At 38.5% G+C, this 15,863-nt stretch overlaps 1 protein-coding gene across 2 annotated transcripts; it reads left to right on the plus strand.

Annotated features, from left to right (window-relative positions):
• The first annotated feature begins 3,020 nt into the window (after nucleotides 1-3,020).
• LOC117317878 (phosphonoacetaldehyde hydrolase-like) lies at nucleotides 3,021-10,968 on the plus strand. Of its 2 annotated transcripts, none has more exons than XM_033872847.1 (2): nucleotides 3,021-3,135; nucleotides 9,843-10,968. In XM_033872847.1, exon 2 carries the CDS (start codon nucleotides 9,843-9,845, stop codon nucleotides 10,680-10,682), a length of 840 nt encoding a protein of 279 aa, XP_033728738.1. In that variant the 5' UTR covers nucleotides 3,021-3,135; the 3' UTR covers nucleotides 10,683-10,968. The 2 variants fall into 2 exon arrangements, with proteins under 2 accessions (XP_033728738.1, XP_033728739.1); XM_033872848.1 differs by lacking the exon at nucleotides 3,021-3,135 and adding an exon at nucleotides 6,616-6,717.
• The last annotated feature ends 4,895 nt before the right edge of the window (nucleotides 10,969-15,863 follow it).

The following is a 15,863-nucleotide window of genomic DNA, read 5'->3' on the forward strand; positions in this document are numbered from 1 at the left end:
TTCTACCAGGTATATGATGGCTTAAAGATGACAGGTCGATGATGATAACCAAATTGAGTGTGAGCGAGTATGAAAGTTGTTTTATGTCCTTGATATCTATCATGTAAAATGTTCAGAAAAAAAGTTCTGTCGAATGAGTTGAGGCTTTTTTATACTCGTTTTTCAGAAACTGTACTTATACAATTAATTATACAGACATCTGGGTCATTACCCCTGGCTAATATGATTTTTTTCTATTTTGGAGTCAAATATGAAATCAATCGCTAAAATACATATCTTAATCCTGATTACCATAATCCTGACGAGATCTAATCATATATGAGGATCCAGTGAGCTTGCACCTGCCAATTCAGTGCACTACAGACTGCTTTTATCTGTTTTCATTTATCTCATGGGTGTCCTACTGGGTGTCTTCGTCAATATTGCCCTGCAGGTAGGGCGTAAGAATTGTACCTGCCGCATTGCATGATCGTAAGAGGCGACTTAATTTGGATCTTATCTCTTCTCTCTTAACACCTTTTTTCTCCCTAATGTCTCCCTTGCCAATGCCTCACAATTGACCTTTAGTTGAGCGTTCGCCCCTGTGAGGAAGGCTTTGCATGTGGGCTCTGTCCCCTGAGCGAGACATACCAGAGTCTTTAAAACGGTACTTGCTACTCCTGCTTAGCGCTCAACATACAAGGAGTGGGGCGACTGGCTCGCCCGTTGTGAGTATAATGTGACCTGGTGGGGTGTCCTGCTAGGTGTTTTCGGCAGTATGATTCAGTGAGGTAGCACTTTAAATCGGCAAAAGTTCCCGCCTATCACAAGGAGACTTAACACAAACATACCGCAGCCTCCCAAAACACGCATACGCACTCGCCACACGCATGCATATCGCACGCACGACAGGCCGACCTTAAATGACCTAAGCTGTTGATAGGACGTTAAACAAATAAAACCAAACCAAACATCTTCGTCAATATGCTTCAGTGAGGTAGCAGTATAAATCATCAAAAGTTCCGGACTATCACAAGGAGAGTTAACACGAACATACCGCAGCTTCCCCCAAAAACATAAAGGCACTCACAACACGCATGCATATCGCATGCACGCACGTGCGCACGTCGATAGGACATTAAACAAATAAAACCGAACCAAACCAATTGTACCATATGCATGTGCCATTCTACTTAGCATATACCAAGGAACAGTTCAATTTGCATATACAATTCTGCTTAATAAAGGTCAGAGCCTGAGGTGAGACAGGACAGTGACAAGGGAGACATTAGGAAAACTAAATTTGTTAAAAAGATAAGATTAGCTTAGTCGCTTCTTACGATGATGCAATGGTTACAGCAGTTACGCCCTGCCTACAACTATAGCGAAGTCAAATGGGGGGTATTGGCCTCCGATATGTATCTACATATCCGGAGAGACCAGCTGTTGGAAGGACTTCAAATTTATGCAGGCAAGCGAGTACGTATTGTGTGATATTCAGTGAAATCGTCGTATCCTTACTATATTATACATGCTATTCTGCACTGCGGCCTGTCTTTGCATATATGTATCCACATGTCCTTTATAAACGTATCACACTTCACACTTGATCTAATCCAAACATCACACATATTTACACTACGCGGTCATGTAGATTCACGCCAGTCAACAGATTAGCATCAAGGCCGACTTATTTGGTCATGCTATGTAAGGCAGCTCAGTACCTGCTTTTACCAACTAGTGTCATATGCAGAAACATATACGGTTTTTACAGAGAAAAATACCTACCATAGCCCTTTTAACAACAGACAATTTCTCTGGGCCAGAGATCAATTTGATGATTGCTTGTAATATTCCTAAATTTTCATGAGATATAATTACAGTTATAACTTTATTTTTTATTAATTGTGGAATGATACTTGAATTATATGTAAAATAATTTTCTATATCAAGTCTAGGTCAAATCTGGGTTAAATAACATTCGCAAAATCAGAACTAGGAGGTGACAACGGAACCCTTAGGAATATCGGCAAGAACACGTCTGGCTTCATATCGCATAAGGAATTTGGTTTGTTTGGTTTGTTTTTGTTTAACGTCCTATTAACAGCCAGGGTCATTTAAGGACGTGCCAGGTTTTGGAGGTGGGGGAAAGCCGGAGTACCCGGAGAAAAACCACCAGCCTACGGTCAGTACCTGGCAACTGCCCCACGTAATTTCGAACTCGCAACCCAGAGGTGGAGGGCTAGTGTTAAGGTGTCGGGATACCTTAACCACTCGGCCACCGCGGCCCCTCGCATAAGGAAATATAAGGGAATATTTCCAAATGAGATCGTGATATCGACTAAAAACTCTCCAAGTGAAGCCATGTTTTGATTCAATCAATATACAATATGTATATAAATAAGTTTATTTTATCCCATTCAGATTACATTTTGATTATCCTGAGTAGATTGATAAAGTTAAATTCTTTAACAGCTATATTTACTGATATGACACTACTGCCCAACGGTAAAGTTAAGTCGCGATACAGAACTAGTGGAGATAGCTGTCACTTTCTTTTCCGGTCAAAGTGCTTGTTTCCGGTTTAGGCGCTGGCGGAAAGACGCATACGTCTTTGAGAATTAGTCAAATCTGAACCATAAACAAGTATTCCATTAACCGTCAACCCCTTCTTCGGCTTCCCGTGTAACAGTTACTCATAACATGGCCACCCATGTAACCTTGTGAAATAGAAACAGAAACCTACCCATTGAACACTTGACATCAATAACAACTTGCATTTTTTCCGTCGTGTGCTGTTTTCCAACACAGCAATCTTTAATTAAAAGATCCGGCCTATCACAAGGAGACTTATCACAAACATACCACAGCCTCCCAAAATACACATACGCACTCGCCACACGCATGCATACGCACGGGAGGCCGTCCTTAAATGACCTAAGCTGTTGATAGGAAGTTAAGCAAATAAAAGCCAACCAAAAGACCCCAAACTAAAGCGAGCAAATGCTAGCTGAAGTATACTGCTGAAGTAATGATATGGCGATTATCAAGTGACCCCTCTGGGCTACCATATTGTTTAACCAGTACAGTCTATCCTGGGCAGCATACTAGACAAGAATTAGCCGAGGTATCGCAGAGGCCAGCAAGCGACACACAGTAAGTAATCAAATGATAGTTCATCTCAACGCAGGAAATAACACATCATTGTATATGGAAGATGTTTTATGGTAATAACTTTGATTTTTGTCTTATGCTTTTCAGTAAACACGTACATAGCTCGCAAACATATATAACGCATTTTGCTTATTGAAGCGCAAGTACCAGCTTCCTTGCATCTAATACAATGAACAACATGCAGTTAAACACAGTTCATTGGGTTACATTTATGTGCATGTAATAGTATAACAAGTCTTGTACTTCTTTTCGAAACTGTTAATGTATATGTATACAAAAAATCTGGTGTCTGTCTCTACCACAAGATATAAGTAACGCTGCCTCATTTATATTTTGAACTATATACATGTACGCGAGTGTAACAAAAAATATATATATAAATTTACATTTTTGGTTTGTTTGTAGTTTCGTTTAATGCCAATTTTATTTCTACATGTGTTTGTCCCTAATGACATTTAACGTGTTGATGGGCCGTTAACAATGTAATAACTAACTTGTCGCAGCAGGTCGGCATACATACACATGCGATGAATTTCCTATGATTCATAAATATATATGGAACAATGTACATTGTATGTACATCGTAGTGTATTAATTGACTCCCATAAAGCGCTTGATCATAGTGAAAAACGTTCGTATGTAGATAACTTCCCAACGCTATTGTAGTACCTGCAGAGTTTAAGCTAGCAAGTCATCCCACCTGGTCGCATTGTGAGCTATTTGGATCTCTATTCTTAACAACGTTTTCTTTCCTTCGGCTTTTCATGACAATGCCTCGCTTTCAGTTTAAGGGTTGAATCTTTTCTTTTTGACTGTCTGTCCCCTGCACACCTGTCATCTAAGGCAGCTGGTCACATAAGTACATTTTCATGATATTTTTTTTAATAAAGATAATCCTCGAGGATAAAATAATCCTGTTATTTGATCATCAGGTAGAATCTTACTTTTCGATAATGAAATATACATGTTTGAAACATTGAACACCTATCGCTCTCGCTCTCGGGGGAAGGTTATTTCGTTTTGTGTTTGTATTGTTTCATGGCCCATCGAGGTGAATTGGGGAGGGGGGGGGGGGGGGGGGGGGGTGAAAATATCGATTCGCTTGGAGAATTATGGATTTGTCGCCATGAGAAATGATGAAATAGCTATTTCCGTCAGCAAATTCAAATATTCTATTTCAGATACATACTGAAAATTTGCATTATCGAAAACGTGAATATTCATGTAATTAATACATGCCAGACAAGTATTCACACTTAAAATCTTTGTGTTAGCTTTAAATCCTCGCAACGGACGTTGGGGTTAATATTCAAGGGTCAGCTCAAAGTGTCATCACTCTTAAACTGACCCAATTTAAGTAGTCACCGTAAGTAAATAAACATATTATTTTGATGGGACCTAAGCAGTATCACCTAAATGATATCAGGATAACTTGGACACAACATACTGCATCCAACAAAAGTCGATTCTAAGGATGTACAATGAGTAGGATTTTCTTTAATGTATACTGAAATGTCAACCTTGTTTCAACACAGGCTGATAATTACTCCTTTCAAGGGAGGCTATGAGGTCAATGACCGAAATTCCATAAAAGTATCTCATTGTTGGACAGATAATTTAGTGATAATAAAGACCGCACCGAAATAACTCAATTCCATACAACTTTCTCGTTGTTTGACAATTCATCATGAAATGTGGTGGTGATTGCTGGTTAAGTTTCAGTATGGTCGGGTGGCATAGTGGTAATACACTTGCCTTTCTTCTAGGTGTCCAGGGTTCGAGGCCCTTTACAAGTTGCAATGTTAACATAAGAGCCCAAGTAGCGCTCCATTCTATCGTGTTTAAGTTACTGTTCATATTGGAAACATTATTAATCGGTCAACTATCATCCGTGAATAGTTTTCATGTCACCGTATCCGTATCAAGAAGGAATTGGCCACATCAAATGTAAACGGCTAAAATCAAGGATTTCTAATGTAAATAAATATGATGGTGTAGTGAGATAGGCCTTGACATACACGTAGATAAGATGCTATATCGGTCGATATTTGTCTTTTATCTAGAACATCTCGATATGGTTTTATCTTACCAAATACTAAGTGTCACAATGTCAAGGTGAAGATTTGACTGAAAGTCTCGTCCACAATGCCAGAAAGACTAAACGTGAATCAGGGACGGTAGGAACGTCGATATGAGCTCTGATATAATCACTAAACAATAAATATAATATATAGCATACAGATTTAAGACTGGAGAGCATTTGATTATCGCATGTCTTTACCTAAACAATAAAATCGAGGATTTAGCAGCACTTCTCCCCCAGCCTCTGGCATATACAATGCAAATCAACCTTTTTGGAATTTGCAGATCAGCAAAAATAAATGAACCCAACCTTATCTCAAAGCGAACCGGCAAATTCCATATCCTCGTTCACCCCATCCCTGAGAGGGGCATTTAGTTTAATTTACAAATTTAAAATCATCTTTAAAGTGTATATGAGCCCAGCACATTGTAAAGTATGCGGTGGCTGATTTGTGCCATTTCGTTATTTCGTCTTTTCGCCCCGAAAAGACGAAAATAAACTATCTAAATTCTCGTTCTTTAACAAACCTTAATTCTCGTCTTTTCGTGTTTCGGGGCGAAAAGACGAAAAGACGAGAATGGAAGTTTGTTAAATTTCGTCTTTTCGGGGCGAAAAGACGAGAATTAAGGTTTGTTAAATTTCGTCTTTTCGGAGCGAAAAGACGAAGAGACGAGACTTTTAAACCCGAAAAGACGAGAATTAGGGTCGCTAATTAGCGTGCATTAATTACGTCTTTTCGCGTATGACTTGTCGTCTTTTCGGGGCGAGAAGACGAAAATTAAAGTTTGTTAATTCTCGTCTTTTCGGGGCGAAAAGACGAAAGAACGAGAATTTAGATATTTCATTTCCGTCTTTTCGCCCCGAAAAGACGAAATAACGAAATGGCACAAATCAGCCACCGTAGTAGCATGAGAATAATTTCTAATTTTACGTATGATGAAAACTTGCTAACGAACATTTTGTTTTCCAAATCTTACTATTGTTTTTCCTCTGAAAGTCCGTCCAAGGTCACAGGACCAATCGCCTGACCGAAATAAGTCCATTTAACAGGGACGTAATGGTTGTTTGGCAGTTCGCCATGAAACTGTTAGCAATAATGGATGGTTATCCCGTTCTCATGATAACCAGGGTGGATGTCATATCATGTCCAGGCTACAATATTTTGTACTGGTTATAATTTTAATGTAGTCCGATCATCCATGTACAAATTTTACATCACCATCGCGGTGGCAAGAAGATAAAAATTAAAACAAAACATCAACATGATGTTGAAAAAAAAGCCTTGACATACGATGTACTAATAGATAAGCTTTATCGGTCAACAATTGGCAGTTAGGTAGAATGTCTTCACATAGTTTTATCTGATAAAATAGCGAGATGTCGCTATGTCAAGATAAAACCATGCAGACGTTTACTCAGTTAAGCTCCTATAACTAGTCTTAACGCAACTTCTCGACCTGAAAAGCGTGAAGCAGACAGCAGTAAGTACTGACTTTTGATCTCTGGTTTGTCTTTTGTCAGAATGATTCCTGCTGATTCCAATTAACATTTTGGGTGACCGTACACTGTATGCACTCGCAAATTATTCAGTTTGGTGTGTGGTTTAGAACAATTAAGCAATACTCGTTACGGATCGGATCAAACAGAATACCTGTGTACTTATTACCGAATCGAAACCATAGATGTATCAGTGTCAGCCTGCTAGGAAAGGTCTCTTGACATTAGCTGTTTTTGAAATACTATCTGAACCGGCGTTAAAGAGTCCTTAATTACACATATCACTAATTACGATGAATTTCTAACATAGATAATGATATCGGCTGATAATATGATTCGAAGCGAGACCGTAAACGTTATTGTAAACGGATATGTTTTTGTATTTTTTTTCCTTGTATGATCTTTGTAAACCCCAAGCGAAGAAATAACTTGACTTGAGTAGGCTTTATTTTCGTCAAAATGAAACGGATAATGCGATTTCTGACACGTTTGTGAGAGTATCCCTGTACTGGCAGTCCCACATTCATATGCATTTCGTGGTGTAATCAACCTGAACAACTTCACGTTTCAATGATCATTGAATTGAATGGGCGAGGCGTGACGATATTGTTGGGGCACCAGAAGGGGAAACTCTATTTGTATCATATCGACGGGAATTGTGAATCAACTTTCTTGATACTGTATAGGTAACAATGACCACATTGTATGAAATGTTCCATGGATTCCGTGCAGAGAAAAATATCTTTGATTGAGCCGTTATTTTTCTACTAAGCCATAGGACTGGTTGGTACGATAAAACAAATACCAGGTTGTGATTACATATGAAATGTATGTGTATACATTTTGTATAATAAGGTCTACGAGATATTTCGTGAAATAGAAAAATTATCATTGCATTACGGATGATCTGTTATGAGATGGTTGCTTTCAACATCGAACGTCGAATATGTTGTCAACAAAATTCTTGTTAGGTAGTCCCATAAGAATAAAATCGACAATATATTACTAAGTATATTCCCACCCAGAAAGCGTGGCGCCATTTTTTTACGTAACAGATGAAACATCTTCCCTAAATGTGTAAAAGTTATCACCATGTAAACATTGCAATCGTGCCACATGTCAATCAAGAGGCTATTAAGTTATCAATTTATTTCATCTGAGGTTCATATTTAAAAACACATTGGATAGGAGTTTTATACGCATGGTGTAACCCGCATACAAAATTATGTGATCGATATTCAGTCAGATTCATTCGATAAAGACACAATTAACATTTTTATGATTATTTATATAATGGTATGATTTCCAAAACCAGTCAAAACCAGTCAACCTTCGGTTGAAATAAGCAATTTTATAGCTTCGTTGACCTAACTATATAAATGATAAGATAAATTGCAATATGACTATGAATTTCTAACAGAGCAAATTAGGCATTTATTTCTTACTGCACTAGGGATACGGAGAATGACTTTGTCACTAACCTGAGTTGCACGAGTTAATATGATGCATGAACATACATGTGAGGACAATTATTTAATCAAATATACATATTGATATATTATGATATTCTTTAAAATTAAATTAATTTGGATATCAGTATGCTTCGGAGAGGTACCACTATAAAGTCAGTGTCTGTTCCGTGCTATTACAAGGAGACAAACACGAACTTGTCATGGCCTCCCATAACACGCCATTGATCGCATGCAAGCATCTCGCGCAAGGGATGTCGTATTCAAGTGACCTTAGATTTTGATAGGAGGTTTAACAATACAAAACATGCCTTGGCGAGAGAACTACGGGCGACAGGACTGGTACATCTATGCAGTGACATGTGTGTACATATCTCCTTGACGTAATTTTACCTTAACATATTTTATCCGCGAGACGCTACATATCACTGCATATCTACAGATATGTCTAATTGCGAACGCTCTATGCAGGATCGGTGTGGTTTCTTCTGTATCGAGTACTCTAATTTGGCCTACATCTCAACGATGGTGATCGTAGGAGGCCACTTGGGCCTGTACAGATAAGCTTCTTTTTCTTCTATAAAGGAGTGGGGCTTCAAAACACTAAATCATCAACATATCGTTCATGCTTCGTCCTGTGGACAGTGCATAGGAATCGTTCTTGCTGCCCCCATCGTTCGATTCGTTGGTGACTGATTGTGGGACCTTATCATTTTTCTTCTAATGATCGTACAAAAGACATACATGATATCAGCGCCTTCTAACATTTAGTGTTAGGTACTATTTGTTGTCTTAACGACCCATCACACTGAAAGGTTCATTATGGCCAAAAAATGTTTCCTACACTGACAGCTGACAGCTTTCATATAGTTCTAAATTGTGTTCATGTTAGCTGTTTTGAATGCAAATGTTATGCTTTCTCCTATAGGGTTCCAATTTAATTATGTCGGCATCAGGAGACAAACACGCCCATGCACCTCGCACACAGTGGAGATATTGTATTGTTTAACGGTCCAGCAGTAATTGGTCAGATATCAGATTACCATACTTGTTGATACAGTGACATAACGCAAAGTGAATGCGTTGGAATTGAAATATGACGGTCATTGATGGCCAGCTCAACGGCAAGCAATGGGCATCATATGTCAGGTTTACTTGCGGAGAAAGGAGTGATTAAATGTTTGTACAAAAAGCATATCAACCTTTAAAACAAGATAACAAAATTGACATGTAGGTAAATTGAAATCGCAGGTAAATAGAAACCATCCAAGAATGAGGGTTTTATTTTAAAATGGTACATGTAGTTGCTACTCCTACTTAACGCACAGCGTTTTTGGAGTGGTGCGGCTGGTTTGCCCGTTGTCAGTGTAATGTGACCTGGTGGCATATCCTGCTGGGTAAGCAGTATGCTTCATCGATGTATCACTATAAATCAGCAAACGTTCCGGACTCGCAAGGAGACTTAACACGAACATACTGCAACCCCCAAAACACACATCTGCACGCACCACACACATGCATGTCGCGCGCACGGGAGGCCGTCCTTAAATGACGGTAGCGGTTGAAAAAACGTTGAACAATAGTAAACAAAATCAAAAATGATGGTTATATTTAATGGTTTTCGTTTTATCTCTTTTCAGATGGCATACCGTTTCCTACGCTCATACCGAGGGCCAGTAAAGGGAGTCATTCTGGACTGGAGTGGTACTACGGCTGACAAGTATGTCTTGGCGCCAGCTGTCGTCTTTGTGGAGGTGTTCAATAAACACAAGGTACCGATTACAATGCCCGAGGCACGAGGACCGATGGGACTTCGAAAGGACCTTCATATCAAGGCCATCACAGAAAACGATGACGTGAGAAAAAGATGGTTCGATGTTTACGGAAAGTTTCCAGACCAAGGTGACGTAGACAACATGTTCAAAGACTTTGTCCCTATGCAGTTAGCATGCTTGAAAAAGTACACAACATTGATACCAGGAACAGCAGAAGCCTGCAAAACCTTGAAGAATGAATTCGGCGTTAAGATCGGGAGTACAACTGGATTTTTGCGCTCAATGGTGGATATACTATTGGAGGAAGGGCGAAAACAAGGATATCATCCGGATGTGACAGTTGCTGGAGATGAGGTTCAAAATGGCGCCCGTCCCAAGCCCCATATGGTGTATAAAAATATGGACCTTTTGGACCTTAATCCCATAGAAGCCGTTGTCAAAGTAGATGATACGATTTCTGGTGTCGGTGAGGCACTCGAAGCCGGATGCTGGGGAGTAGGTGTAGCCAAGTACAGTAACTACATGGGTGTCGATAGCTTGGAAGAAGCCGATGATCTAACACCCGAGGAGGAAGAAAAGCGATGTAAAGTCTCGCGAGATTTGCTTATCAAATCTGGTGCTCATTACGTGATTGACACTATCGCTGAATTACCAGAAGTAATAGAGGATGTAAACAGGCGATTAGCAAGGGGAGAAAAGCCGTAACTTAGTGAAATAATTCAAATTATTTTGATAAAAAGCTTGATATATATAATTGTAGATTGATATGCAGTTCTTTAAAATTGCAATATAGTACTCCCAATCATATTTCAACTGACTAATATTACAAAAACTCAAGTCAGAGCTTCATATATACTACATATTCAGATTTTTCCGACTGGCTAGATGATGTAACATTACTATTATAGTTTGTTCTGATGAACATAGCTATGTCACCACATGTATTCACTGTATTTAAGTGTTGAGTCAGGGATTAAAATCACAAAATTTGTAGGTTGTTGTGTGTTGTCATACTAAGTGCAATGGATGTGACAAATTCGAAATAAAAATAAAAATATATTTTATTTTCGTTCCTCTGAACTTTCAGGCCAGGATGACATATAGTCATCGTGTTTCGTCTGTCGTCATCTATGTAACGTTGCTGGTTATGTGACAGTATACAAGCTTTGAGTTACATGACCTCACTCAGTCACAGTCAACAAGTAACATGTCTTGAAGATAACGAGTACGTCAAGCATAAACAAGTATAACAGTTATCCCTAACCTACCAGGCTATACAAGGCCTCTGTATTATCACATTCAAAGATAACACTTATAAAGTACAGATCATTATAGATATTAATGAATATCCTTATCATGAAAACGAAATCTTTACGACCTGGCTACGTCAAGGACATGGACGTCCCTTGCTATGCTATCTTTGTTTCAGACAATTTGACTTAAATTTGTCCTTTACGTCTCTAATGTACGGAAATCCCAACTTCTACTATAATTTGGCGTAGACAGTTAGACTGTGACCGGGTGGGGTGTCCTGCTGGGTGTCTTCGGCAGTATACTTCAGTGAGGTAGCACTATACAGTCGACATCAGTTTCGCGGTATCACCGGGAGACAAACACGATTATACCACATCATCTCAAAACACATACACCACACCATTTTGTTGGTGTGTTTTATCATTTGCTAGAAACTTAACCTTGATTTTACATTCGTTAGGTTTTCGAATAATTAAAAGCTAATACCGCGTCACAGCGAATCAAATTTGAAGAAAGTTCTATTAAAACAGTCTTAAATATGTAGCAGTCATTCCTGTACGCAAATGACATGTCCCTGTTCTAAGCAAATGTGCTCTCTTTGGCGGCACCGATGCAATGCCCTCAAGTCCTACCATCCTTCCCTGTTCTTTCTGAACAACTTTCTAGGGTCTCCCTTGGCACTGCCTTATTTTTTGGCCTTTAGTTGAGTGGTCTCACCTGTGAGAGAGACTTTGGGTTCTGTCCCGTGGCCGACATACATTTTTGTATCAAAGTTTATCAAAATGGTAGCTTCTATTCTTGCTTGACGCTCAGCATTTTGGGAGTGGGACGACTGGTTTACCCGTTGTCATTATAATGTGACCGGATGTGGTATCCTGCTGGGTGTCTTCAGTGAGGTAGCACTATAAAGTCGGCACCAGTTCCACGCAATAACAAACACATACAGCAGCTTCCTAAAACACACACACCTTTAATAATTCATATTTCATTACTATGATTCACTAAAAGAAGATTTTTGTAGATTCTTCAAGGATCCTGCATTCAATAAGATGTAATACAGCACTGATTAGTTGATATTGTTAACTGTATATCTTTTTCAGATTGATGTTACCCATGTGATGATGCCTATTAAACTAGAAACTCTCCCTCAATTTATCAATAGCTTTGTTTCATCCAAATATACAAAATGAAGAATAAAAAGTAACTTCTTGTTTAAGTTATTAGAAAAGTTAAAGTGTAAAGTACATGTACTGAACAGGCCATGTTTTAATCTTAATTAAGTAAAATAATTACCAAGAAGCGATCGCAAGCAACTCGTCAATGACGATGCATCCAACCGGAAGTTGCTTAAACTGCTGTCCCCAATGGATATCCCCTAGCAAGGATTCGGTTGATGCAAAGATGAGGTCTACATCGCCAATTCAGATCTTCACATGTTTGTGGGTTGTTATCTAAGCTTATATAAAAAGTATGACCTTTTTTGAGACCTCATCAATAAAACAATAATGTTAATCATCATCGTATACGTAAACACACATGCTCTGCAGGTACGTAAGAATTGTGGTTGTTGTCCTCTTTGCATGATCGTAGGAGGGGACTAAATTTTGGATCTTATCTTTTCTCCGTTTTTTGTGGAACTTCATTCTGCCTAATGCCTCCCTGGACACAATGCCTCACTTTCGGCCTTTAGTCGAGTGTTCGCCCCCGTGAGGAAGGCTTTGGGTTGTGTCCCCTGCCAGAGAAAAACCAGAGTCTTTAAAAAGGTTGTTGCTACTCGGGACCGCGCAGCACTTTTGGAGTGGAATGACTGGTTCGCCCGTTGTCAGAATGTGACCGGGTGGGATGTCCTGTTTGGTGTGTTCGGCAGTAAGCTTCAGTGAGGCAGCACTACAATGTCTACATCAATTCCGCGCTAAACACATTTGTTCAAACCCTGGCCACATCCCGAATGAAACATATTATACCTTTACATTCAGCTGTTACGTCGTCAATATTTTGGGCACCTTGGTCTCCACCAGTCCTACCAATGACGAACATGTCAAAACTGTGTACACCTCCTGTCCAACTTTAATATCCTCGCTCTTCGATCACCGAAGGAAACATCTGGTATGGTAAATATTTAAGGGAACCATTCGGTAAAATTGCCATCTAGTCTCTCATTCAACAGACAGGAATCCAGTATTTCTCTTTGTTCATTCTTCAAATTCACAACAGAAGCCGTCCATGCTTAAATGATAATAGATGTCGAAAGGACGTTAAATGATAAAAATGCAGGCTTAACCATGTGCTGTTATTTATCGGGTCGGTACTTAATCCAATTTGGAAAAAAAAATACTTCCCGAGTTCCACTAGTCAGCTGCTAGTGCAATTGAGGTAAACATTGGTAGGGATTTGGGGAATATAATATTTCAGCCTTGTCAGAATACGGCCTCTGTAAGTTAAAAGTTAAAGCTTCTGAAGTTAGTTTCCGGTGTCGTCAACGCCCCTCTACACTGGACAAAAAAATTACAATAGCTAAATTCCATTGTAACACAAATCTGTCTTATTATTATTATTCATTCTTCATTCTTCCAAAGTTTATCTATTTATTCTTAACTGTATTCTTCCTCTGAAAGATTTGTTCCTGGTTTTGACTGTTCGGTATGTTAATAGTTTCTCCTCGGGAATGTTGTTGGTACTATTTATGAATGTTTCATCATTCCAAAGCTTAACAGAAGACATGGCAACGGTGCCATTTATTTTGTTACCTGATTGTTCATAAATAATATGTTTCAATATTCTTCAGTTCATGCCCTGGGACTAGTAAATTGCGTTTTATAGTAAAATGACCGTTAAACCATGCGGACCTCTATTTTTGTACAGCAGAGATAATGAAAATAAAGTTAGAGGAAGTAGGAATGGACATCTGGAGACAAAATTATTTATGTGTGAAAGGGTTAGTTATTCCTATATTTCATTACATGAGTGATAGCTATCTCTAACGTGGCCTGTTGTACATTACAGTATGATGACACTACAAGGTATGTGCGCATTGTGGACAGCGTTCCAAAATAACCTTCTTGTGTTAATATGACGTAATTAGATAAAGCGATACCAAACCAAGTCAAACCTCTGGGCACGCGATCAATGTGTGACTTCCATCACTAAAAAATTTCGGCTGTGAATATGGACTGGGATCGATGTCCCATCAGATGAAACTGGTTGAATTGTGGCTAGTGTCCAGCGGTATCTGGCAAGATCTTTACACTATACGTAGTAGTACATTTTAGTAACTTGTGAACAACCGTATATGTACATGTGTTTTCATATCTTTGATCTCGCACTCTTCTGCATGAAGTTGAATCCCACACTTTCCCTGTTGAAGCTACATGTATATATAACGTGCAATCTTATCAAAATCGAACACATTTTATTAACAATTTTTAAAATATCTTTTTCCTACTTGGTAATACGTATCCTGAATTGATAGGTCCCTATATCCATATCGCAGGCTTTCTAGAGTAGTACACTAACTTTGTATGATGACCCTTACTAAGCTGATATCTCGTCATCGAATTACATGTATTTACCTTATATTTCCCCGTTAGAAAACTATATATGTTTATGATCAATATGAGAATAGATAAAGGCGTCAGACCACAAATACAAACATAAGTGAATTTCAGGTCTAGATATATGTTAATAATTTTTCTAGTAATGTCACTTTGTTTTGACGTGCTTTCTATGCTTGATTGTGCTGCAGGACAGAGTGAGTTATAAAAAACGTTCAGCAGTAATATTGTAATTTTCCGCAATTTCCCATAAAGGTGGTACGTGGTGACATGTACCTTGTATCTGATTTGTATAAATATATCTCTCTTAAATGCAGGTCATGAGGCATTTTCCATACCATTGTAAATTCAATTTGAATAGTTATACAGCATGAAATGAAAACTAGATTTGTTCTGTAAAGTTATGAAATATTATTATTTTTATTTATCATGTGTTGACCAGAATGTGCATTTATTGTGTTTTAGGCCACGAGCTTGAGGTCTCATACAACTAATTCAGCCAATCAGCTGGTGAACCACGCCCCTGAAGAAAATGTGTTTCTTGGGTTTGTAGCTATTTCCTTAGTAAATAACACATGCAATGGATACTTTCTATATACGAGAATAAAGAGTAGGGTCTTGAGATTTTGAAAATCAAAAATATACACTCCTGGTATAAATAAAAAGATGTAGGAATCCAGGTGTAAAAAGGCGGGAATTCCCCAGGTGGGGGTTCCCCTGTCCACTGTAATGATATGAATTTCACAACATTTGAACTTCAAATGAGCGATTGAGGGGATTGAGTCATTGGTAATAACATACAGTGAAATAATTAGTTGTGTGAGACCTTGATCTAATATGGATTACTTCCCTTCGATGTAGCTCTTTTATCAACTCGCCCTAATATAAATTTTGGGCGAGTTCGTTTGACAAGGACATTTAACAGAGATAATCAATTAAATTTACCGTTTCCTTATTTTATTATAACTATGCTTAATGTGCTATAACAAAATTACACCAATATTAAATACAAAAATTGCATCATGTCTGTATTTTAGTTTTATATCTGGATATTATATCATGGCCGAGTTAGTGTCGTTGA

The sequence above is a fragment of the Pecten maximus genome, chromosome 19 (genome assembly GCF_902652985.1).
Source record: "Pecten maximus chromosome 19, xPecMax1.1, whole genome shotgun sequence".
In the NCBI taxonomy this organism is placed as follows: Eukaryota; Metazoa; Mollusca; class Bivalvia; order Pectinida; family Pectinidae; genus Pecten; species Pecten maximus.

Coding starts and splice junctions, on each gene's coding strand:
- LOC117317878 (XM_033872847.1), top strand. CDS start 9,843: ATGGCATACCGTTTCCTACGCTCATACCGAGGGCCAGTAAAGGGAGTC.